The 24,959-nt window shown below is 40.5% G+C and overlaps 1 protein-coding gene across 1 annotated transcript in view; it reads left to right on the top strand.

Moving 5' to 3' along the window:
* Positions 1-24,959, top strand: part of KCNU1 (potassium calcium-activated channel subfamily U member 1) — a gene marked incomplete at its 5' end in the record, with an annotated part of 434,479 nt that overhangs the window by 205,503 nt on the left and 204,017 nt on the right. Inside the window, 1 exon segment of the mRNA XM_036750000.1 lies at positions 17,090-17,207. Coding sequence (XP_036605895.1) covers positions 17,090-17,207 — 118 coding nt within the window.

Raw genomic sequence — 24,959 nt, 5'->3', positions numbered from 1 at the left:
TGTTATTTTCTTCAGTATTTTTTGGGTCTCCTTTAGGAAGTTGTTGACTTGTTTTTCATGGTTTTCTTGCATCACTCTCATTTCTTGTCCCAAGTTTTCCCTCTATTTCTCTTACTTGCTTTTCCAAATCCTTTTTGAGCTCTTCCATGGCCTGAGACCAATTCATATTTTTCTTGGAGGTTTTTGATGTAGGCTCTTTGACTTTGTTGACTTCTTCTGGCTGTATGTTTAGATCTAGATCTTCTTTGTCACCAAATAAGGAATCTAGAGTTTGAGTCTGAGTCTGCATTTGAGTCTGAGTTCGTTTTCACTGCCTGTTCATGTTCCCAGCCAGCTACTTGACCCTTGAGCTTTTTGTCAGGATATGACTGCTTATAGAGTAGAGAGTACTTTGTCCCAAGCTTTAGGGTCCAAGCACTGCTTTTTTCAGAGCTACTTCTACTCCACCATCACCCCAGGCTCTGTCACCACAGCACTCCCCCAAGAACTGCCAGCCAGGACCGCAATACAGATCCAAGCAGGGCACAGCAAGAGAATCTGTCTTTGTGTCCACAAAGCGCTCCTTGCACTCCCACTCTGATCTGCTGCTAGATTCTTCCCACTGTGTGATCCAGGGACTCGGGAAGCAGCTGACACTGTAGCTCTGGAAACAGCCTCAGGAGCTTCCTGCTGCTGACACCACCACCACTGCACCACCTCTGCCGCCCCCAGAGCTGGTGATCAGACCACTCTGAACTCGATTCCACAGTTTCCCTCTAACCTGCTCTTTGGCGTTTGTGGGTTGAGAAGTCAGGTAACTGCCAAAGCTCACTGTTTCATGGCACCAAGGCCTGTTCTGGCTGGCTGACTCCAGGTCTGGTCTGTCCTGGTGCAGCCCATGCTGGGCTGCCCTCAGCTCTCAGCACCATGTGATAGACCCTTCCTGGTGACCATCCAGGCTCTCCTGGGCTGGAGACCTGTTTCCCTCTGCTATTTTATGGGTTCTGCAGCTCTAGAATTCATTCAGAGCCATTTTTACAGGTGTTTGGAGGGATTTGGAGGGGAGCTAAAGCAAGTCCCTGGTTTCCAGCTGCCATTTTGGCTCCACCCCGCCTCTGCATTCAAATCAGTTGGAGAAACAAGTCCTATGAAAAATAGTAGTTATCAGTTAAGTGCTAAATTGTTTATGGAAAGACAGATGATTCAGAGATAACATCCACATCATTAAAAAGTCTTTTTTCCCCTGCTTGTTAAAAGAAATGTGATTTTTTTTGATGTGATTGTGCCAGCTATGTCTAGTAGCTACCAATCATTTTCTTTAAAAAAGTATCCATGAAAATTATTTTGTTTATTTTATAGACTAAGAAAGGAGTGGTGGAAAGAATGTAGTATTTGGCAGCAGAAGACATGGATTTAAATTCTGGTTGTGCTATTTACAATCTTTGTGACTTTGGACAAGTTGTTAAACTCTCTGGCTCTATGTTTCTTCATCTATAAAATGAGGGGCCTGGACTGTGTGAGTTCTGAATCCCATGATGCTAAAGGAGATTAAGTGACCTTGGACAAAATGACTAAGATAGCATGTAGAGGAGCCAGGCCTTGAAACTTAGGCCTTTTCAGAACATGCTGAATGTATCCATTACATTTTTTCACAAGGATTTCTTTCATCCCCTCCATCCTCACTATAGCTCTGAAGGCTTTGGTTTACTTTTTTACTCTCTTTTTGCTACTGGAGAAAGTGAATGTCAGAGGAGTCAAATCTTGATTTAATAACCAAGTTCTTACTGTGTGCCCATGGATTATACAATGGGATACTTAGAAGCCCTGTAGGAGTAGAGGCTAGAGTCAAGGTCTGAAAACTGAAAGCATGGTAGTCCTTTCAACAAACAAGGAGGCCACCCTACCAAACAATGTCTACCATCCTGGTCCCAGGGGAAGGCAGCGTCACCTAATGGGTAAAGTTTTGTATGCATCAAGAAGAATGTCCTTAGGACATACTATGTGCCCATCCCTGTGCTAAGCTATGGAGAATAGAAAGGATCTATTAGCTATGGTCTCTACCTTCCACTAGCTGGGGAAACAAGATACAAGGGTTTAAAAAAAACTGTTATCAATTAAGTGCTAAACTATATATGGAAAGAACTTTGTATCCTAGCCTCCAACACCTGAAGGCAGCTAGGTGGCACAGTTGATACCACTCTGTGCCTGGAGTCAGGAAGATTTGAGTTCTCATTCAGCCTCAGACAGTAGCTTTGTTACCCTGGGAAAATCATTTCACTTCTGCTTACCTCAGTTTCCTCGATTGTAAAACCTCACAGGGTTATTGTGAGGATCAAATGAGATAGAATCTGTAAAGCACTTAGCATAGTGTCTGGCACACAGTAGGAACTATACAAATGCCTATTCCCTTTTCTTTCCTCCCCACCCCCCAAGAAGAGGAAACAGCATAAGAAAGAAAGAAGGAGTGAGGAATGAACATGGTAGATACAGAGCATAGTAAGATACCTCAATGATACAACTGGGCGGCACAGTGGACAGAGTACTGGACTTGGAGTCAGGAAGATAGGCATTCAAGTCTTGCCTCATTCATTTATTAGCTGAATGGCCTTGGGCAAGTGACTTAACCTCTCAGTCTCGTGTGTAAAATGGGGATATCACTTACTCTAAAGGGTCTTTGTGAGAAGATTAAAGGATATATTATTTCTAAAATTCTTTTCAAGCACACACACACACACACACACACACACACACACTAGTGCAAAGGATAGACACTGGGGAATAGTGAGAAAGAAGAATGGGGCCAGACCATAAAGTTCAGGAAAACCAGACCAGGAAGTTCAGATTGGATGATGTAGAGAACATACCCATAAAGTTCTCCTGACTAGTTTAACTTTCTGAATTGGTGTCTCTATGAAGTGAGCATTGGCTGTGGAGATGACCCCCCTTTTTTTGGAGTCCTGCCTATGAAAAATAATAGCTTGAGGAAAAGGTACTGTTTCAGTTTTCTCATCTGTAAAGTGGGGCTAATATTTCCTACCTTATAAAGCAATTGTGAGAAAAGTTCTTTTTTTTTTAACTTTAAGTGCTATAGAAATGAGAGCTATTATTATGAAAGCTGTGTTTTAGTATGATTGATCTAGCCTTGAAATGAAATTTTTAGTACTTAATGGTTCTTCTCTTTAACCGATTTTCTGAGTCTCTCAGGGATCCTACCTCTCTCCTTTGGTTCCTCATTCTGCTTAGCCAAAAATAAACTGCCTTCTTAGCATAAATTTTACTCTAAGAAGAACTAAAAATCACTTGGGACTCACATTCTTCTTCAGTACATTTTCATTAATCGACATTTAGCTTTCTTGGAGTGGCTATGTTCTCCAATTTGTCATAAAGCAGCAGATATTTCTCTCTCTGCACTGGATGGGGACTTAACATATAGAATAGAAAATGCCAGCACTTATAGTATAAGAGCTAGAGGGAACTTAGCCATGGAATGTTAGAGTTTGAGCTATAGTTTTGAACATAGAATATGAGAAGGGGAAAAAACTTTAATATAAACAATACGTGATGTCCCAAAAATCTTAGTGTAGTTTTAAGCTATTAAAACCTAATATTTTATTGTCAGTTAAACTTAATTTAAGGTTAATAAGCTTCTACTAGCTTAAAACCACAGTGAGACTTTTGGAACACCCTCTATTGTAGCTGTAAAAACAAACAAAACCCACAGGATCTCAGAGTTAGAAGAGATGTCTGAGCCCAGTGAGGCCATCCATATCTAATCAAAAAATCTATTTTACAACATCCTCAGGAAGTGGTCATTCATTTTCCATTTAAAGACCTCTATTGTTGTTCATTCTTTTTTTCAGTCACATCTGACTCTTCATGACCCCATTTGAATGGTTTTCTTAGCAAAGATACTAGAGTAATTTGCAATTTCCTTTTCCAGCTCATGAAACTGAGGCAAATAGGGTGAAGTGACTTGCCCAGAGTCACACAGGTAGTAAGTGTCTGAAACTAGATTTGAACTCAGGAAGATAAGTTTTCCTGACTCTAGGCCCAGCACTCTATCCACTGGGCCACCTAGCTGCCCCAAAAGACTTCTGGTAACCCACTATGACCTGATGCAACCCATTCCACTTTTGGGTGACCTTAATTATTAGAAAGGTTGATCTTACAGTGAGTCAAAATCTGCTCCTCTGAAACATTATGTGTAACTCCTATTTTTATCCTCTGGGTTCAAATAGAACAAATCTGATCACCTCCCACATTATAGTATACCTCTATTAACACAGCCTAGGATCATCTAAGTTGTTATGATTGTCATATGCTAAATGACTGTTACGGCATTTGTTGGCATTAGATTTTTTATTAGATATGGATGGCCTTACTGGGCTCAAACATCTCTTCTAACTTTGAGATCCTGTGGGTTTTGTTTGTTTTTGCAGCTAAAATAGAGGGTGTTCCAAAAGTCTTAGTGTGGTTTTAAGTTAGTAGAAGCTTATTAACCTTAAATTAATCTATTTGAACTCTAAGATTTTATTTCCAGAAAAACTAATATTTGGCTAAGTTTTTCCTATACTGTACTTGTGAAATTGACTTTTTGAACCCAAATAGAGAACTTTACATTTGTTCCTATTAATTTTAATCTTACTGAGATTTTTTTAGGATCTTGTTTTCATTACCCAATGTGTTGTTAGTTGTTATCTGTGTTATCTGTGTGTTATCATGTCATCTGCATATAAGAATGTCATTTATGTTTTGGGGTAGATTATTGATAAAAAGTGTTAAACAGCATGGGGCCAAGGATATATCCCTTGCAATAAGAGAGACACTTTTCTCCAGTTGGCTACAAGGTGGTGCAATAAATAGAATGTTAGGCCTGGAGTCAGGAAGATCGGAGTTCAAATCGGACCTGGGATACTTGCTAGCTTTGTGACACTGAACAAGTCATTTAACCTCTGCCTCAGTTTCCTCAACTGGAAAATGAGGCTAATAGCAGCACTTACCTCCCAGGATTGTTGTGAGGATCAAATAAAATAATACTTGTATAGCACTTAGCATAGTTCCTGACACAAAATAGCCACTATATAAATGCTTATTCCCTTCCCTTTCCTCTAATATGACATCAAAAACACTCTGGTACTGCTCATTTTAACTGTTATCAATATACCTAACTGTCCTATCATCTAACCTAAACCTACCTCTCTCCATTTGTTGCACAAAGATATGAGTGATACTGACAGGTATATTGTTGAAATTTAGGCATACCATGTCTTCAGCAATTCTCTGATAGAACAATCTGGCCAATTAATCAATTAGTGAACATTTATTAAGAGTTTACTGTATTTACTTAAGCACTGTGCTGTGTTGTATCCTCAAGGAGTTTGTATTCTAATGGGAAATATGAAAGAGAGAGAGAGAGAGAGAGAGATCTAATATATGCGTTAAATGTGTGAATATTTGTATATACATACAATGTACATATATGTATATATGTACCTATATACATAGATGCATATATGTCTATATCTTGGTTGTTGTCTTTTGTACTCAAAGCAAACCAAAATGATATCACTATGTCAGGGTCAATGTACAATGTTTTTTGACTGTGGCTGATTAGACCAACATGAGCCCAAAAGACTCTACCACAGCTTGGGCTCAAATAGTCCATAAGAATATTTGGAGTGGAGATGTCTCTAAATTTGTGCATCTAAATTTGTTTCTTTTGAGCTACTGCTATTTTGCTTTGTTCATAAAGCATATTGCCTTCTTTTATGTGGGCACATGCCTTGCTGGATGGCCCTGTGCCAGTGTGTCCTATGTTTCACAATTGATTCCAAAGTTTTTTCAGAGGGACCTTGAGAATGTCCTTGTATTGCTTCTTCTGACTTCCATGTGAGTTTATACCTTATGTGAGCTCTCTGTAAAATATTATTTTAGGCAAAAGTACGTTTGATGTTCAATCAACATAGCCAGGCCATCATAGTTTTACTGTCTACAGTAGGATTTAAAGGCTTGGCAGTTCATCTTGAGAAAGGACCTCAGTGTCTGGTACCTTATTTTGCCAGGTGATCTTCAGAATCTTCCTAAGACAATTCAAATGAAAGCAATTCAGTTTCCTAGAATGTTGCTAGTATACCGTCCAGGTTTTACAGGCATACAACAATGAGGTCAACAAAACACCTCTGTAGACCTACAGTTTGGTAGATAGTCTAATAATAACTCTGCTATCCTACACTTTCCTTGGGAGCCTCCCAAACACTGAGCTAGCTCTGACATTTCATGCATCAACCTCATCATCTGTGTGTACATCCTGGAAAGTATACTGCCAAGGTAAAGAAGTAACTTGCTCAAGATAACACACCATGTAGGACGCACTGAGAACCAGAATTCCATCTCCTGGTCCTCTGTCCAAAATGCCTTCCATTATACCACAAAGGCTTCCCCAACAAAAGCTGAAAACATAGGCTGGTCTCTTATCAGATGACCCCGAGGAAGCAACATCCCAATGCTATGACTCAGAGAAAGTCCACACCCCCAATCCATTGTTCATGAGCTGTGTTTCTGAAAAAGTTGTTTGTAAGCCTGGTTTCCATAAGTAAATTTAAATAGCAAATGCATTAAGGGAATCTTGTCATTTAAAGGAAATTGGCTCTTGGTCAGCTTGTAAAACAAAGAGTCCTTTTCTAATGGGTATCATCACACCTAACTAATTAGTTTTTGTAGTATTATCATTATTGTTGCTATTATATGCTTCAAGTTTTTTTTTTTGCCTTCTTTAAAATACTGCCTCATAAGTGGTAGAATTGAGCTGACTTTTGAAGGCTTTGTCCACACAATACAAATCTTTTACAACTAGAAAAATTCAGAAATAGGCCCTTGTTAACTATCCCATCTTATTCCTCCCAATCACCACTAATATTGCCTAGGCACTACTGTTCTATTTGTGTTAAAGAAATGAAAAGACAACATGACTGAAGGATGGATATAGTGGAAGCACTGGCCCGGGAACCAGAAGTCCTGAGTTCTAGTGTCTCCACTAATTTTGTAAAATTATCCAAATCAATTGTCCTTGTTTGTCCTTATTCTCTCCATCTGTTAAATATAGGGAATATACTAAATGCTTGCTATGGTCCCTCCAGCTTTTTATCTACAGTCATTTTAAGAAATCTCTGATCGTTTAGTACTCTCCACTTCTGTATTTACTTATCTGTGTTCATGTTGTATCCTTCCAACAGGATGTAAACGTTGTGAGAACAGGGACCGTTTCACTTTTGCTTTTGTTTCCCCAGTCTCTCATACATAGTAGGGTGCTTAATAAATAATTATTTAAATAAACAGATGTTATAACAGCTGTAGTAGCCAATCTCTGTCTACTGCTTATCTATCCAGAAACCACTAGATGGTAGTAGAGTACCATTAAATGTCTACCAAGTCTCAGGACCATGGAGCTGGCTAGTTTTATAAGCCCAGGAAGTTTGTTTATTTTTTTTCCTAAATAGTATTTTTTTTCAATTACATGCAAAGATAGTTTTCAGTATTAATTTTTGTAAAATTTTGAGTTCCAAACTTTTCTCCCTCCCTCCATTCCCTCTGCCTTCCCCAACACAGCAAGCAATCTGACATAGGCTATACATGTACAATCATGTTAAACACATTTCCACGTTAGTCATGTTGTGAAAGAAAAACCAGAACAAAAGGGAAAAGCCATGAGAAACAAAAAACAAAAAAGTGAAAATAGCGTGCTTCGATCTGCATTCAGACTCCATAGTTCTTTCTCTGGATATGGATAGCATTTTCCGTCAGGAGTCTTTTGGAATTGTCTGTTGCTGTTTACAATATTCTTCTGGTTCTGCTCACTTTACTCAGCATCAGACAGGAAATGGCTTTTAGCCAATGCCATGCTAAGTATTATATGTAACATTCTCATTCTAAAAAGGGTACTGCCTATCCTTTTGGGTTGATGGACAGCAACACATCTGCCAAGATTATCTCTCCCCCTTCTCAACTCCCCTTATCCCAAGTCAGCTATAAAAGCATCATCTCAGGAGCTTCTAAAGCAAGGGTTACTAGCGTGTGTGTGTGTGTGTGTGTGTGTGTGTGTGTGTGTGTGTGTGTGTGTGTGTGTGACAGAGAGAGAGAGAGAGAGAGAGAGAGAGAGAGAGAGAGAGAGAGAGAGAGGTGAGGCACCTCTTTGTCAGTCTGGGGAAGCCTCTAGATGCCTTCTCAGAATAATGTTCTTGAATGCATACAATGAAATACGTAAGATTGCAATCATTGGCAGGTAAGTGGTACTTTGGATAGAGTACCTGAAGTTAGGAAGGCTTAAATTTAAATCCAGCTTCAGACACTTACCAGTTGTATAATCCTGGGCAAGTCACTTAACTTCTGTCTTCCTCAGTATCCTAGCTATAAAATGGGGATAATAACACCACCTCCCTCCCAGGATTGTTGTGAGGATCAAATGAAATAATATTTGTAAAGTACTTAGCACAGTGCCTGGAACATTACTAAATGCTTGTTCCCTTCCTTCCATATGTGTGTGTATAAAATATAAATTTCCTTGACTTCAGGTTAAGTGCCCCTGCACTAGAAAAATACTACAGGAAAGACTCATTAGTTACTACTGAATGAAAAATTAACGTCTCCTGAAATAGAGGATTACAGATTTAAAATAAGAAGAAAATTTAGAGGTCTTGTAGTTTAACCTTACTTTAGAGGTGAAAAAATCTGAGAGGCATAGAGTTTAGGTCCCAAAGGTAACAGAACTGGGATTCAAACCCAGATCCTCTTACTCCAAATGCAATGCTGTGGCCTTAAGGCCACATGTAGCCCTCTAGGTCCTCAAGTGCAGCCCTTTGACTGAATCCAAACTTCACAGAACAAATCCCCTTGATAAAAGGATTTGTTCCATAAAACTTGGACTCAGTCAAAAAGCCACACCCAGGGAGCCTATACTGTACTGTAGGCGTCTCATCTTTTAGTGCAAAGCCAAGGGTCACTCTTCCTTTAAAAAGGCTTAGTAGCATTGTGATACTGTGGAAAGAAAACTATATTAGAGTCAGAAGAGCCAGTTCCTAACCCTGTGACCATGGCCAAGTTACGTTATGTCTCTGGCCTCAGTTTTCTGAACTTTAAATTAGAATATTAGACTGAGTGGTCTTCAAAACATTTCCTGTTCTAAATCCTGATTCTCCTGAGTCCATGGAACTTATATCTGACCAACCCACTTTGACCTCCAAACAAATCCCGTCTTCTTTCTACTATTCACCCTTTTTCTGTCCTAACAGAACATATAGGTTCACATATAGGAAAGTATATCATGAATGAAAACCAGGCTAAAGAAGAATAAGCAAGAGAAGGCAATTCAGAGGTGAAATGGACTTTAGAGGATGTCTAGGCCAACCTCTTTTTACCAAGAATCCTTGGTGTATATCCCCAACATATCATTATCCAGCCTTTGCTTGAAGAATACTAGAGAAAAGGAATTCACTATCTTATTCATATTTGCATAGCTTTCAGACATTTTCCTCCATATATTGAGCAAAATCTGTTCTGCAACTTTCAGTCCAGTTCAACAAATGTTTATTGTTTCCTACATGCAAGACACTGGGGAGTTGACTGACTGCCCGGCCTAACTATCCACACTGGAAAATCCAAGGGGATAAATATTGACTGTTGTCCAGATAGATAGTTAAATATATAACTCATATAGCATTCTTTATCTACTCAGTAAATTCAAAGTCCCTTGTCTTTCCACACTATAAATCCTAAAACTGTATTATGGTAGTGCAAATCCTACCAATTCTACCTCCTCACTGTATCTCATATCCATTCTCTTTTCAGTTCCCACTGCCCTACCCTAGTTCAAGACCTTATTCACCTTTTTGTTTCATAGTTTCTAAGTTCCTTCCTTCTTTCCTTCCTTCTGTCCTTCCTTTCTTTCCTTCCTTTCTTTATTTCCTCCTTTATTCCTTGCTTTCTTTTTATTCCTTCCTTCCTTTCTTTCTCTTCCTTCTTTCCTTACTTTTTCTTTCTTTGTTCTTTCCTTTCTTCCTTTTTTCTTTCTCTCTTTCTCTTCCCTTCCTCTCTCCTTGTCTTTCCTTCTTTCTTTCTCTCCCTATTTATCTTCCTCTCTTTTTCTTTTTCCGTCCTTCCTCCCTTCTTTCCTTCCTGTCTCTATCAAATAACTCTTTGGGATTAGAACTCCTGAGTTCAAGTCATCCACCAGTCTCAACCTTCTCATTAGCAAGGGGAGGTAAGAGAGGGAATAAACATTTATATCACAACTGCATATACCAGACACTGTACCAAGCATTTCAAAATTTTATTTCCTTTGAGCCTTACAACAATGCTGGGAGATGGGCCATTGTAATTACTCCCATTTTACAGCTGTAAAAACTCAAGCAAATGGGTTAAATGACTTGCCTAAGGTCACCTAGCTAGTAAATAGCTGATGTTGGATTTGAACTCAGGTCTTCCTGACTCCAGGTCCAGTGCTCTCTCCACTGAACCACCTAGCTTCAGGAATTAAAATCATGTACCACCATTCCTGGCCTCATTACTTTGCCACTGGATTATTGCAATAGCCTTTTACTTGTTTCCAATCTGACTCCCAACCAATTTTAAATTTCATTGATAGACAAATTTTCCTAAAATCTATCTCTCATCTTGTCACCCTAGCTAAAAAACCTTCAGTGGTTACAGGTGCCTACCAAGTTCAGTTGGACTATCTTAGTAAAGCATTCAAGACCCTCTAAGATCTAGCCCTAACCTACCATTTTGATTACTTTCCTCTACTCCCTTAGATAGGTTATGTTCTGAGCAAACTGAATTCGCTGGGAGTGAATTAATGTTCTATAATTTTTCTCATCATCTTCTTCCTTCCAGTTGGAGTACCTTAACTTTTTCCCTCTACTTTTCAAAAAGCATCTCATTCTTCAAAGCCTAGCTGAAATTCTTTTTTTAAAGCCTTCTCTGATTCTCCCAAATGAAATGAGAGCTCTCCCTCTTCAAATATCCTGTGACATCATTCTCTTATCTCTTTGCCTAGTTTGAGAATTCTTGATAATGGGGGCTGTGACTTGTACATCTCTAGGTGTTAAGTGAATGTTTGTTAAGTGAATAAATGATCTGTACTCTTCAGAACAACAACTTAAGTCAGTAGCAACAGAGTTGTAAATAGCATTGGTTTGGAAAGGACTCTTCCGGGAATGGCAGATTAACCAACAAAAACTCTGAATCTCATATATGGCCTTTCATTTATGGTAACCCAAAATCACAACTCCTGGTAAATCAGTGCCTACCTAACATAAGATACCTTAGGTAATCCATTTCCCCTTTCTAGGCCTCTCGAGAAGCTTCCTATTTGTAAAATGAAACACTTGGATTTAGATCTCTCCCAATCCTAAATCTTACATGATTCCATGTATGTTGGGTTTTACTGAGACAGGGGTCTCAGGAACATCCTATTCAAAAGTGAAAGTAGACAGGGTCTCCTACACAGATGTTAAAGACTGAACTCTAGTCTAAGGGAAATCCCCATTTCACTCTTCACATTCCTCATTGTTTATAATGGAAATTTTTTTTACATTCGTATACTTTCAATTTGTTCATGGGGATCCCCTTTATTTCCAGGTTTTGCTACCACAGAAAGTGTTGCTGTGACTATTTTCATATATATGAGACCTTAGTTTCTGTACTTGACCATCTTGGAGCATATTCTGAGTGGGGGACTATCTGGGTCAAAATGTCATGGAGTCTTTTTTTGTAAGTTCTCCAAGGAGCACCTAGAAAAGACTTCATGGGCTCAAAGGATTTAGAGTTAGACAGTCCCCTAGAGTCATTCAGTCCATGCCCCTCATTTGACAGAGAAGGAAACTGATCTGATGCCTAGAGAGGTTGAGTAACTTGTCCATGCTCACAAAGGTGATAAATAGGCATTTTCAAACTCAGTTTATTTGGCTTTAAATCCAGTGGTCTTCTGGAAGGACTTACATGAACTGATGCTGAGTGAAGTTAGCAGAACCAGGAGAACACTGTACACAGTAATAGCAACATTATGCAATGATCAGTTATGATAGACTTAGCTCTTCTCAGCAATATAATGATCCGAGACAATTCCAAAAGACTCATGATGGAAAATGCTATCCACATCCAGAGAAAGAACTATGGAGTCTGAAGGCAGATCGAAGCATGCTAGTTTCATGTTTTTTTCATGGTTTTTTCTTCTGTTTCTTCTTTCAAAACATGACCCATGTGGGAAGTATGTTTAACATGATTGCACATGTATAACCTATATCAGATTATTTGCTACCTTTGGGAGGGGAGAAGGGAGGGAGGGAGAAAAATTTGGAACTCAAAATCTTATAAAAATGAATGTGGAAAACTGTCTTTACCTGTAAGTGGAAAAAGATAAAATGCTATTTACATTAAAAAATTAAATCCAGTGGCCTTGCCACGATACCTTGTAGCAAGAAAGGGATTTGAAAAGTCCTAAGCTTGGTACACTGGAAAAGAGCATTAGGTTTGAAATCTAAAGGAGCTGGGTTGAAATCTTACTTCTGTTACTAAAGTAGCTGCATGACTTTGGACAAGTCACTGAACTTAGGGGGGGAGGGCCTCATTGTCCTCATATATAAAATATGGGGGCTGGATAGATGACCTCTGAGGTCCTAGGTTGAGATCTGTGATTCATAAACACAAATGATCTATATCCTATATGAGGGATATATATGTGTATACATGTATTATGTATATGTATATATGTGCATGTTACATATACATGTATATATATGTGGGTGTTTATATATGTATAAGTATATGCACATAATATTTATATGTGTGTGTATATATAGGGAAATATACATGCATAGATATATGTATATATGTATGTATATATTTATGTCTGTGCGTATGTGTGTGTATATATAATATATATTTCAAACTCCATTTCTTTTTTGTTCTCCCCCTCCTTTAAAAAAAATCTCCTGAGGCTGTGTCTGTGATGCTCCTCACATGCCCTCCTGCCTGCATGCCTGCCAGCCAGCTTAGCTTCGGTGTGTTTTCGTTTACATTCCATACCTCAGCTTTCAGGAGTTTCACTAGGCCCACTGTTCTTTAAAGGTTGACAGCAACATCACCAGACCTTAGCAAGATTTTTCTTCAGATGCTCCTTTCCCTGGTCAAATTCCTCCCCAGGGCAAACACCAACCACAAAATGAGGAAATATCAGTCAACTTGATAAACCCAGACAGGCCTCCATATGTAAACGGAAGCTACTGGGGATTGCAGGTAGGGAAGGATCTCCTTCCAAGCCTAAACACACAGAATCTTAGCACACCTGTGTGATGCAATTACTGCTGATTAAAGTTGACAAATCACAGATCCAAAGGATGTCCCTTTTCTATCAGAAGTCGGTTTTGACTCATTAGATGTTTCTGTCAGATTAGAGCCCTTTGCAAATGGTTACAACATCAGAAGGATAGGCAGTAGCAAAGGGCTTCTTTAGGGCTCTGTGACTGTCAGTCTCAGGGATGAAGAGATCTGTGGGTTTGAAGGTTTGCCCCTTGCAAGCTCTCCCTCTGGACTTGTTAGAGCACATTGTTCCCTGCTGAGGTCTCAGAGAGATGCTTTTGACTTCATAAACAGGCATAAGAACAGTATCTGTGAAAGAAGGTGGGAAGTGAGGAAGGTGAAGGGGAGGGGAAGGACAAAAAAGAAGAAGAGAGGACAAGGGAGGGGAAGAGAGGAAAATGGAAAGGAAGGAAGCATTTATTAATCACCTACTATATATCAGGCACTGTACTAAGCACATTACAAATATTATCTCATTTGACTCTTATATCAGCCCTGAGATGTAGGTGCTTTTATTATTCCCATTTTATAGTTGAAGAAATTGAGGCAGGCAGAGGCTAAGTCACATGTCCAGGGTCACACCGCTACTAAGTGGTTAAGTTAGGACTTGAATTCAGGTCTTTCTGACTTCAAACACAGGGCTCTATCCACTGTGCTATCTAGATATAATTAAAAAGATTAAATCAATTAAAAAGAAAATCCTTGTTGCTCTCTACCCCATTTTATTTATTTATGTTGGTAGTGGTCTTACTGTTACTTGTCCATTAGTTGGTGGATTAATGGTGATGACTTCCCTTCAACTCCATCTTATTTCATGGTCACAACTCTGCTCAGACATGTTTTCTGGGCCTGACCATCAAGAAGTCAGGTATGCCAGGGTTTGGAGGCAGTCAACTAAGATCCTGAGGAGTTAGAAGTGGGAATCAACTTCAGAAGGATTTCTCAGAGTGTAACACTTTATGGCTGCACACATTTTACAATGAACCATTATCTTTATTCTACAGTCAAGGAGTTTATAAGCCAAGCTAAATACCAAAGGCTTCCTGGGGTGGCTGGGTGAGTTAGGGGAATCCACCACTGAGTGAGGGCAGGTTATAAGTCATTCTTTGCTTCCTAGGAACCATCTAACTATTGGCTTTTGCTCCCTGCCTTAGCTCAGAGATACTAAGTAGGGGAGACTGAAGTCAGGGACCAGTAGACAGTGAAGCCATCTTTAGTGTTGGATGTAATTCTGGCAAAGTTTGCAATTTCTGTGATAATCAAATCAGGAGACAGGTCTCAAGAATCTGATGCTCTTCAAGCTCACCTTGTCTAGTCTCTGGGTCTTATCATCCATACCTTTTTCCAAGCCCTAAGCCTCTCTAACCATAAATTTCCAGCTCTTTAGTCTGCCATCCAATGTAGACTTTGGCCATAAAAGGCAAATTAAAATGCATGATATTTCCCTTTCTTCCAGGTAAAATCTAATTAAAACAAACTGTTGTTATTGTTGTTCATCCTTTGTTTTTCCAAGAAGACCAATGACATCAAGGAGTGATGTTTTGACCTGAACATGAATTGGATTTAAGTGAGATGGAGTTACACAAAGTCAGATGGACTAAAAGTAAACCATAAGGCAGCATTGGAGGAAGTTGTTTTTTTTTTCTTTTGAAAGTTGTCACTGAAGAAAAATATACAGCATAACAAATATGTGCATGAATAGGGATGGAAAATTGCTGTTCTCCCAATTTGCCTCCTAAGTCTTTTCAGAGTTCCAGTTACCTAAAACACCTGATTGGGGGAACCATCCTAATTTTCTCTTTCCTAGGGATACCTTTGCTTACCAGGGCCCTCTGGAGACTAAGGCACAATAACCAACTATTTCTCATAAGCACTGACAGAAAGCTAAAGGAACTTAGCAGTTTTGTCTGAAAAAGATCTGATGGTTTTAGTGGACTACAAGTTCAATATAATTAAAAAGTGTTACTAAAAGCCAAAAAAAAGAATACCTTCTCAAGTTGCATTGAGATGTATAGACAAGGGTGTTGTGTGGTTGTGAGGCTAGAATGATATAAAAGCAAACCTGAAAGCACTATAGAAATGTCAATTGCTATCATCATCATCATCATTAATTGGCTTACTGTGTGGTCCAAAAAATTACTTCATTCATTGAGCCTTCTACTTCATTCTTGCAGAGCTCAAGAAATGTTTGTAGAACAGCAATATAAGGGGTGTGCTGGTAAATATTTAACAATGAAGCTCGTTGAGAAAAAAATATTCACACACACTTTTAAGTTTAATCTTCATTACTATGAGATTCTTAAGCCTAAAAAATCAACAAAACAATAAATCAAATCTTGATTTATCCAGCGAAGTGTAAGTGCTCACAGTGAAAATTTAACAATTAAGCTAATTAGAACTGACTCCAGCACACCTCTGGGTATAGATATCAGAAAAAAAAATGAAATGCCTTTAAGCTCTACCCTGGTCAGACTACATCTGGAGTATTGTGTTCAGTTTTGGACTACACAGCAGAAAAAGCAGAGTTGTAAGCTGGGTGGGGGGGAGGGCACGGGTACACAGAACAACCAGGTTGGTAAAAGGTCTTGAATCTATGCCATATGATTAGCAGATGAGAGAACTAGTAATATTTTGTCTGGAGAAGAGAGGACTGGGATGTAATAGGAGAATAAATTTTTCAAGTATTTGAATGAGAGACATAGTGATGCATGGTGGCTAGAGCTCTGGACTTAGAACCAAGAAGACTGGGGTTCAAATATCTCCTCAGGCTAGGTGTGTGACCCTTAAACTCTCTCTGTTCCAATTTCTTTACCTATAAAATAAGAGTATTGAATACTATACTACCATGGCCTCTAAGATCCTTGACACCTCTAAATCTAGGATTTGAAGGGTTAGCATGTAGAAGAGGATTAAAATTAAGTCTGGCCATAGAAGGCAGAACTAGGAGTATGGGTGGGTGGAAGTTACAAAGAAGCAAATTGAGTCAGGGTATCAGGGAAAACTTCCTAATAATTGTAACAAACACAAATGGAATGGGATGCCTCAGGGGTGCAATGGAAGAATCCTTTAAACTGAGGTTGGATGACCACTTACTGGGTATGTGATATTTGGCATTCCTTTCGCAATGAGTTCGGACTACTTGGCCACCGAAGCCCCTTCCAACTCTTAAGTTTGTGATTCTATGATTCTGTGACAATTTCAATTACCATAACATATTTCTATAACCCTCCATTATAATTTACAGAAGTATTTTCTTAATATAATTAGGTGAAGTAAGTACATGAGAACACACTAGGGAAAAGAGAAAGAACTCAATATACCCACATGAAATTTGGCACCAAATCTCCTACCCACTCTCTGGCCTAGTGGATGAACATCTCTAGAGTTAGCTATAGTTCCATCTCATCAGAAGAGTGCAGAGGTTCTCTGGAGATAGCTGGCCTTACCTAAGACACTTTCAGGGGGCCCTTGAAATCACATCTGTCTTAATAATACTAAGATATTTTAATTTCCAATATGGTAAATACCGATAGATCTGACATATAAAAAAAGCTGCTGGAGTGGGGGTCTTAAATAATTTTTAAAAGTGTGAAGGTATCCTAAGAACTAAAAAAAAATGACAACACTGCTAATGGAATGAGCACCCCAGACAAGGCACCGGGATAGTGATGAAAGCATTGGTACCAGAGAAAAGAATTCCTCGGGGAGAAAACTCTTATGCATTCTTCTGAGATTTACTAATATTGCTGTGTCATTTCAGGCATGTCTGCCAGAAATTTAGAAAATTTCCCCAAGAAAAGGCCCAAAGAAATGAGAAGAATTTATCCTACAAAAAAGCTGGCTAGAAAATCTACTGGAACGTCAAACTACATCATCAGGTAAGATAGAGAGAGCTGTGCTCCCAAAGGCAGATTTCCACCCTCTATATAACTAAACAATAGAATAATTCTACTCGGTGTGTGTGGGATTGGAGGGGGGGTTACCTGAGTCATTTTTATATTTAACAGTGCCATTGACATTTAACAAATCATCCCTACCCCCTCTTCTTCAAATTTGAATGAGCTAAGAAAACTCAAGCCTTTACTTGTATCAAATACACTAGTATTTCTGACCATCAAAAATTTCTGTATTTTGGACCCCCAAATAAATATGGGTATGCCTCTCTGTATGTTGGGAATAGCCATTATAATTATCTAGTACATGAAGAACCTCAATTCATCAAAATTCTTGGGAGGGAATGGGACTAGTCTGATTAATTAAATATAGGCTGAGGATTGCCCTTAAAATCCTTTTCCCCCCTCTGACTCTTATAAAACAGTATTTCTGTAATAGAATAGTGTGCTTTCCTGACAGTGCACCAATGCCAGGGATAGCAGTACAGGTAATAGAAATTATTGGACGCATGCTATTCCTCTATTCAATAAACTCCAGTTGTTCCCTGTTGCTTCCTAGATCAAATATAAAATCCTCTGTTTGAATTTTAACGCCATTTATAACCTGAACTCTTCCTGCCTTTCTATTCTTCCTATACCTGCTAAGTATTCTACCATCTAGTCACTCTGACCAACTTGCTATTTCTCAACTCCATCTGAAAACTACATTTTCACTGACTCTGCTCCATTCCTGGAATTCCCTCCATCCTCACTTATGCTTCCTCCAAATCCCAGCTAAAATCTCTCCTTCTCTGAGAAGCAGTTCCCAAGCCTCCTTAATGCTATCTCCATTCCTTTTGCGCTTCTCTCTGTCTCCCTCTCTGTCTCGTCCCCCCCCCCCCCGTCTCCCTCTCTGTCTCCCCCCCCCTCTCCCTTTCTGTCTCCCCCCCCCTCTCCCTTTCTGTCTCCCCCCCCTCTCCGTCTCCCCCCCCCCGTCTCCCTCTCTGTCTCCCCCCCCCCGTCTCCCTCTCTGTCTCCCCCCCCCCGTCTCCCTCTCTGTCTCCCCCCCCCCGTCTCCCTCTCTGTCTCCCCCCCCCCGTCTCCCTCTCTGTCTCCCCCCCCCCGTCTCCCTCTCTGTCTCCCCCCCCCGTCTCCCTCTCTGTCTCCCCCCCCCCGTCTCCCTCTCTGTCTCCCCCCCCCGTCTCCCTCTCTGTCTCCCCCCCCCGTCTCCCTCTCTGTCTCCCCCCCCCCCCGTCTCCCTCTCTGTCTCCCCCCCCCCCCCGTCTCCCTCTCTGTCTCCCCCCCCCCGTCTCCCTCTCTGTCTCCCCCCCCCGTCTCCCTCTCTGTCTCCCCCCCCCCGTCTCCCTCTCTGTCTCCCCCCCCTTTCTCTCTGTATATATATATGTATGTATGTATGTATTATATGTGCATATAAAATTTAAACACAGTGGTTTGCATATTGTCTACTCCATTAGACTGTGAAGTCCTTCAGGGCAGGGACAGGAACTGTTTTTACCTTTTTTGTATGCCCAGTACTTAGCACAGTGACTGACATGTAATAAAACCTTAAAATGATTGTTAATTTGACTTGGAAACAATTTTGGACTGTATATCAGAGCATGTGAATTGTCATTACTATTCTGCCGTTTGTCCTTGGGCAAGTCATATAACCATTTTAAAATTAAAAAAACATTTATTCATCCGCTTTTATGTATTTCATGTGTTTCAATGTGTTTCATTTTTGCATTTATGAGATCCCATTTATTTTTTATGTGAGGAAATTGAAGCTTGGGAGGGCTTGTGCCCTGCCCAAGGTCACATATGTCAAAGGAAGAATCGGAATACACATCCTCTGACTCCAAGGACAGGGCTCTTTCCACTTTTTCCAGACTGTAAGACATTGTTTGTCACTAAAACTGCAAAGGACTAAAAAGACAAAAAAGAAAATCAATAACTATTTATTAAATTCCTGGTATATGACAAGCACTGCATTAGGAATGAGAGTGATAAATAAAATGAATGAAATAACTGCTACTCTCCAGGACTTCATAGTCTAATGGGAGAGGCAACAAGAATATTTACATACATACATACAACATGATACGTGCATATGCATATATACTTGCATGTGTACGGATATTTTTGTGTGCACACACACACATATACGTATAGATTATATATGCCTACATATACCTCTCTCATAGATAGATAGGTAGGTACATAGATAGATAAACAGATATCTCTGTATAAGTGACTTGCCCAGGGTCATACAGCTAGGAAGTGTTTGAGATCAGATTTAACTCAGGTCTTCTGATCTACCTAGCTGTCCCCAATGGCATCATCATAATATTCTATATCTATCCATCTAATAAACATATGATATCTATCTATCCATCTATTGATCTATGTGTAGGTGTGTTCGGGGAAGACTCATACCTCTGGTGTGTGGGCAGCTGAATCCTTTTCAGGGCTGCTTTCCACTTTGGTGTCCACCTGTTCCACCTAACTCTCACCTGTGGCTCCAAGAAAGTGTAGCGCACACAGTGGCCACACCCTGGTAAACCATTTCAGCAGATGGGCTAAATCAGGTGGAGGGTAACCGAGGGGTCTCAAATGCATCAGTGAGTTAGGGGGTGTCTACCCCAAGCACATGAAGACTTCCCCCGGTGGACTGGGTGGATGAGAACAATTTGTTCCAACAGCCATGAAGGCAGCTGAAGCAGGCACTGTGGAGTGCTTGGAGCTTGGTTAGACACCGAAGATGCTAAGGTCATGCACTCCATCTTGAGCCATTACCAGTCATTTTGACTCTGTCCTACCACTGGTCTGTGATGATTCTGGAGGAGAGAGTGAGGCCAGCAACTTTGTGCGACTCTGCCTCACCTAAATCTAACTTACAAATCAAAAGACATCAGCCATATCATTTTGCCATTATACCTATCTCAAAGTCCTATAGCTACAGGCAAGTGACAAAGCAACAGGTGCAGATACACTGGGAGCTGTAGTCACAACCCTACACACAGGGGGCCCAGGCTATAAGGTTGTTTCTCACTAGAAGCAGCAGTGGGATTCAAGTGCCCCCTGGGTGTCTGAGCAGCCTTTTAAGGATAGTACCACTCACCTGGTGTGAGGAAGAGGCTAAAAAGGTGTCCTGAAAATTGTCTACTTACCCAATCCTGGCCTGCTCACCATGGCCCACTTTGCAGTCAAAACATACACAAAAAAATGTACAAAAATATTTGCAAAGATGATTCCTCTTACCGCCAGCACATAGAATGTGCACACGCATATAGACAACACAAAATCCAGTAGACCTGACAAATGAACAGCTCTTGTGCAAGAGAACTCAGCAGGTATCACATCCAAATAGCAACCCTAAGTGAAATAAGACTAGAAATGAAGGCCATCTTACTGAAGTTGGAGCTTGATGCACATTTTTCTGGAGTGGCCACAGTGAAAGAGAACACGGTAAAGCTGGCATAGGTTTTGCAATCAAAACTAATCTAGTCAATAAGCTTATGTGCCTGCCAAAAGGGACGAATGACAGACTCATGACAATGCAATTGCCTCTCACAGGAAAACATCACACCACCATGATCAGGGCCTATGCTCCCACCATGACAAACCCTGATGAGGTCAAAGAAAAATTTTATGAAGACCTGGAGACTCTTATCATCAATGTGGCAAAAGAAGACAAGCTTATAATTCTGAGTAACTTTAATGCTAATGTAGGCTCAGATTACCAGACTTGGCAGGGAGTCCGAGGGAGGAATGGAGTTGGAAACAGCAACAGCAGTGGTCACTTACTAGTGAAGACAGACTTGTGCATCTCCTCACCTTCTCATCACCAACACAGTTTTCCATTACTTAAACACAATGAAACTTCATGGTTACACCCTCTCAGCAAACATTGGCATTTGTAAGAAGAGACAGACAGGATGTGAGAGTGGCAGGCACAGAGTGCTGGACCAATTATAGACTTATCCTCTCCAAGCAAAATATTTGCATTCCACAAAAGCAGCAGCCCCAAGGCAAGATGACTACCAGAAGAATTAATGTCAACAGATTAGAGTGCTTCCCTGAGTGGGAACAGTTTGTTACTAATTGGAAGGGAAAGTTGAGCGAACACACAGTTGGCAACAGTGGAGCAGGAAAGGAGTAGGCAGCTTTCAGAGATTTGCTATATAGCACTGCATTTGATCATCTGGGCCAGAACACTCATAAGCATCAAGACGGGTTTGATGAAAATGATGGGGAAATTCAGAATCTGCTAAATGAAAAATGAGAACTCCACAGGGTTTACCAATAGGATAGTTCATCCATCTCTAAGAAGGTAGCATTTAATTCCATCAAAATTAAAGTATAAGTGAAGTTTAGAGAGATGCAGGATTCTTGGCTCGGTACGAAGGCAGGGCAAATTAGGTTTTATGCTAATAGTACCCAATCCAAAGTGCTTTTATGATGCTCTGAAGGCTGTTTATGGGCCAAAGACCTATGGTGCATCTCAACTACTCAGTGCTGATGGAGCCACATTGATTAGTGACAAAGCTATGATCCTAGAGCGATGGGATGAACACTTCTATAGTGTTCTCAGACTATCATCCATCAATTCTGAGGCCATTGACCATTTACCTCAGGTTAATGTCAATCCCTCCCTAGCAGTGACCTCCAACTGAAGAAGAGGTTTTGAATGCCATTAGGCTCCTTTCATGTGGCAAAGTACCTGGTACTGATTCTATTCCAGCTGAGATTTACAAGGTAGGGTGTCCATTGCTCATACAAAAATTGACTGAAATTTTCTAGGTTATATGGCAAGAGAAGGTTATCCCCCAGGAGTTCAAGGATGCCTCCATTGTTTATCTCTATAAAGGCAAAGGAAATAGGTTGTCCTGTGACAATCAAGGTGGGCTCTCTCTCTTAGTCATTTCTGGCAAAATTCTTGCCAGAGTCCTTATTAATAGGCTGATCCCACACCTAGAAGATGGTCATCTACTTTAGAGCCAGCGTGGCTTCAGAAAGGACCAAAGAATGGTCAATATGGTGTTTGCTGCCCAATAATAACTCCAGGAGAAATGCCAGGAGCAGAACAGAGGTCTGCATGCAACATTTATAGATCTGAACAAGGCCTTTGATACTATCAGTCATGAGGGTTTATGGAAAATTATGTCAAAATTTGGTTGCCTGGAGAAGTTCATTAGCATTGTATATCAGTTTCATGACAGCGTGCTTACCTGGGTTCTGGATAATGTGCTTTCCTAGTCACCAATGGAGTGCAACAAGGCTGTGTGCCTGCTCCCATGTTTTTTAGCATGTTTTCAGCCATATTGTCAAGTGCTTTCAATGAGGATGAATGTGGTATTAAGGTCAGCCACCACATTGAAATGACTACAAGCTAAGACCAAAATGAAGGCAGTGTTGGTGCATGATTTTCTGTTTGCAGATGATTGTACACTCAGTGCAGCCTCTGAAACTGAGATGCAACAAAGTGTGTATCAGTTCTCTGCTGCTTGTGCTAATTTTGGCCTAACACTTAACATCAAGAAAATACCTGCTCCATGAGCCACCACCACACCATCCATATGTGGAACCATTGGTTACAACAAATGGAAAAGTTCTGAATGCTGTTGATAAGTTCACTTACCTTGGTAGTGTAATCTCCAGGGATGTACACATTGATAATGAGGCTGATGCATGTATTGCCATAGCTAGCTCAGTGTTTGGGAGGCTGTATTAGGAGGGCAGAGTTTATAATCTCAAAGAGGATCATATATATGTCTGAAAGTTTCGGAACCGCTGGATATAAGAAACTCTCAAAGTAGGAGGCAGAAGAATCAAAGCATATATTTAGGCTCCACAGTAACCAACCCATGAACCAGCATCCCCATTTTGACATATTGATCAAAAGCTTCCAGGCCCAATAAGTACGCCGCACAAGAGTAACCAGGAGGCTACAGAGGAGCATGATAGTGTAAAACAAAATCATGCTTCCCCCTCTATGGTAAAAAGATTACCCACTGGCCTCAAGTCCTTGTTCAGCTTCCTCCCGTAGGTCAGCTCTGCTGCTGGCAGCTCCTGCTTCGGCTGTGGCTGTGGCTGTGGCTGTGGCTATAGCAGCCTCTGGCTCCAAGCTGTTTTTAACCATCCGGCTTCTGCGGGGGTGTAAGGTACGCCGGGGAAAGCACAGGTTCTTTCAATCTGCTTAAGCAAGGTGAAGGGGTTGACCAGGAAAGCACAGGTTCTTTCCATCAGCTTAAGCAAGGTGAAGGGGTTGACCAGGAAAGCACAGGTTCTTTCCATCAGCTTAAGCAAGGGAAGCAAGGTGAAGGGGCCGATAAGCTTACTCCAGTCCAACATACAAACAGCATTCAGTTCAGGGGAAAAAGCCAAACCAGTCAAGGGCACTTGTTGACTAAGTGCTAAGGAGCCCATTTTTGGTTACCAACACAGAGGCTCTGAAGAAAAGTATGGGAGAGAAGAGTATTAGACAAACTGAAGGTCTACAGAGCCATTGTGCTGACCTCATTGTTTTATGCCCATGAAACCTGGACAGTATACCAGCACCATGCCAGGAGACTGAATTGCTTTTGAATTGTGTTAGGAAGATTCTGAAGATCACCTGACAGGTTAAGATACCAGACACTGAGGTCCTTTCTCAAACTAAACTGCCAAGCATTCAAATGTTACTGCAAAGGGCACAATTCCAATGGGCTGGCCACTTTGTTCAAATGCAAAGCATATTCCTACCAAAAAGATTATTTTATGGAGAACTCACACAGTGCAAGCATGGTGATCAGAAGAAACAATACAAGGATACTCTCAAGGTCTCTCTTAAGAACTTTGGAATTAACTGTGAGACATGGGAGACACTGGACCAGGACTGCTCAGCATAGTGTACCTTCATCAGAGAAGGTACTATATGCTGTATAAGCAAAGCAGAATTGAAGTAGCTGAAGAGAAATGTGAGATGCACAAATTTAGAGAATCCACCCCAAATGTTCACATGGACTACTTGTGCCTGACCTGTGGAAGAGCATTCCAAGCTTGTATTGCTCTGATCAGCCATAGTTGAACACACTGAAACTGGACTTTAGCATAATGATGTCATTTTGGCCCTCTTCAAGAAGGAAGGACAACAACCTTTCTTTCTTTCTTTCTTTCTTTCTTTCTTTCTTTCTTTCTTTCTTTCTTTCTTTCTTTCTTTCTTTCTTTCTTTCTTTCTTTCTTCCTTCCTTCCTTCCTTCCTTCCTTTCCTCCTTTCTATCTTTCTTCTTTCCTTTCCTCCTTTCTTCCTTTCCTTCCTTCCTTGCTATCTATCTAGAAAAATAGGCAGATGCAGATAGAATAAATACCAGGCAGTTTGAGAAGGGGTCACTCATATCTGAGTGATTCAGGAAAGGATTTCTATAGAAAGTGGTGCTGAAGCTTCATCTTGAAGGAAGAGAGAAATTATAGGAAATGGAGGTATGGAGGCAGGTCACTCCAGGCATGGTGGATGGCAAAGACAATGGTTTGGAAATTGGAGATGGATTGTGGCATGTAAGGAAGAGAGAGTTAAATAGCTTAGCTGGACCTCAGGATTTGGTTTTCAATATCTAAGAATCTAGAAAGATGGGTTTGGGGCAAGGTTTTGAGGGAATTTAAAAGCTAAGCAGAGAAGTTTACATTTTATTCTGGAGACAAAAGGAAGCCACTAGAGTTTCTGAGTGTGGGAAGGACATGGTCATATCTACACAGAAGAAAAATCCTTTTGGTATGAAG

The sequence above is a fragment of the Trichosurus vulpecula genome, chromosome 3 (genome assembly GCF_011100635.1).
Source record: "Trichosurus vulpecula isolate mTriVul1 chromosome 3, mTriVul1.pri, whole genome shotgun sequence".
Lineage (NCBI taxonomy): Eukaryota > Metazoa > Chordata > Mammalia > Diprotodontia > Phalangeridae > Trichosurus > Trichosurus vulpecula.
The sequence above is the reverse complement of the archived record's forward strand: the minus strand, read 5'-3'. Positions and strand labels throughout refer to the sequence as shown.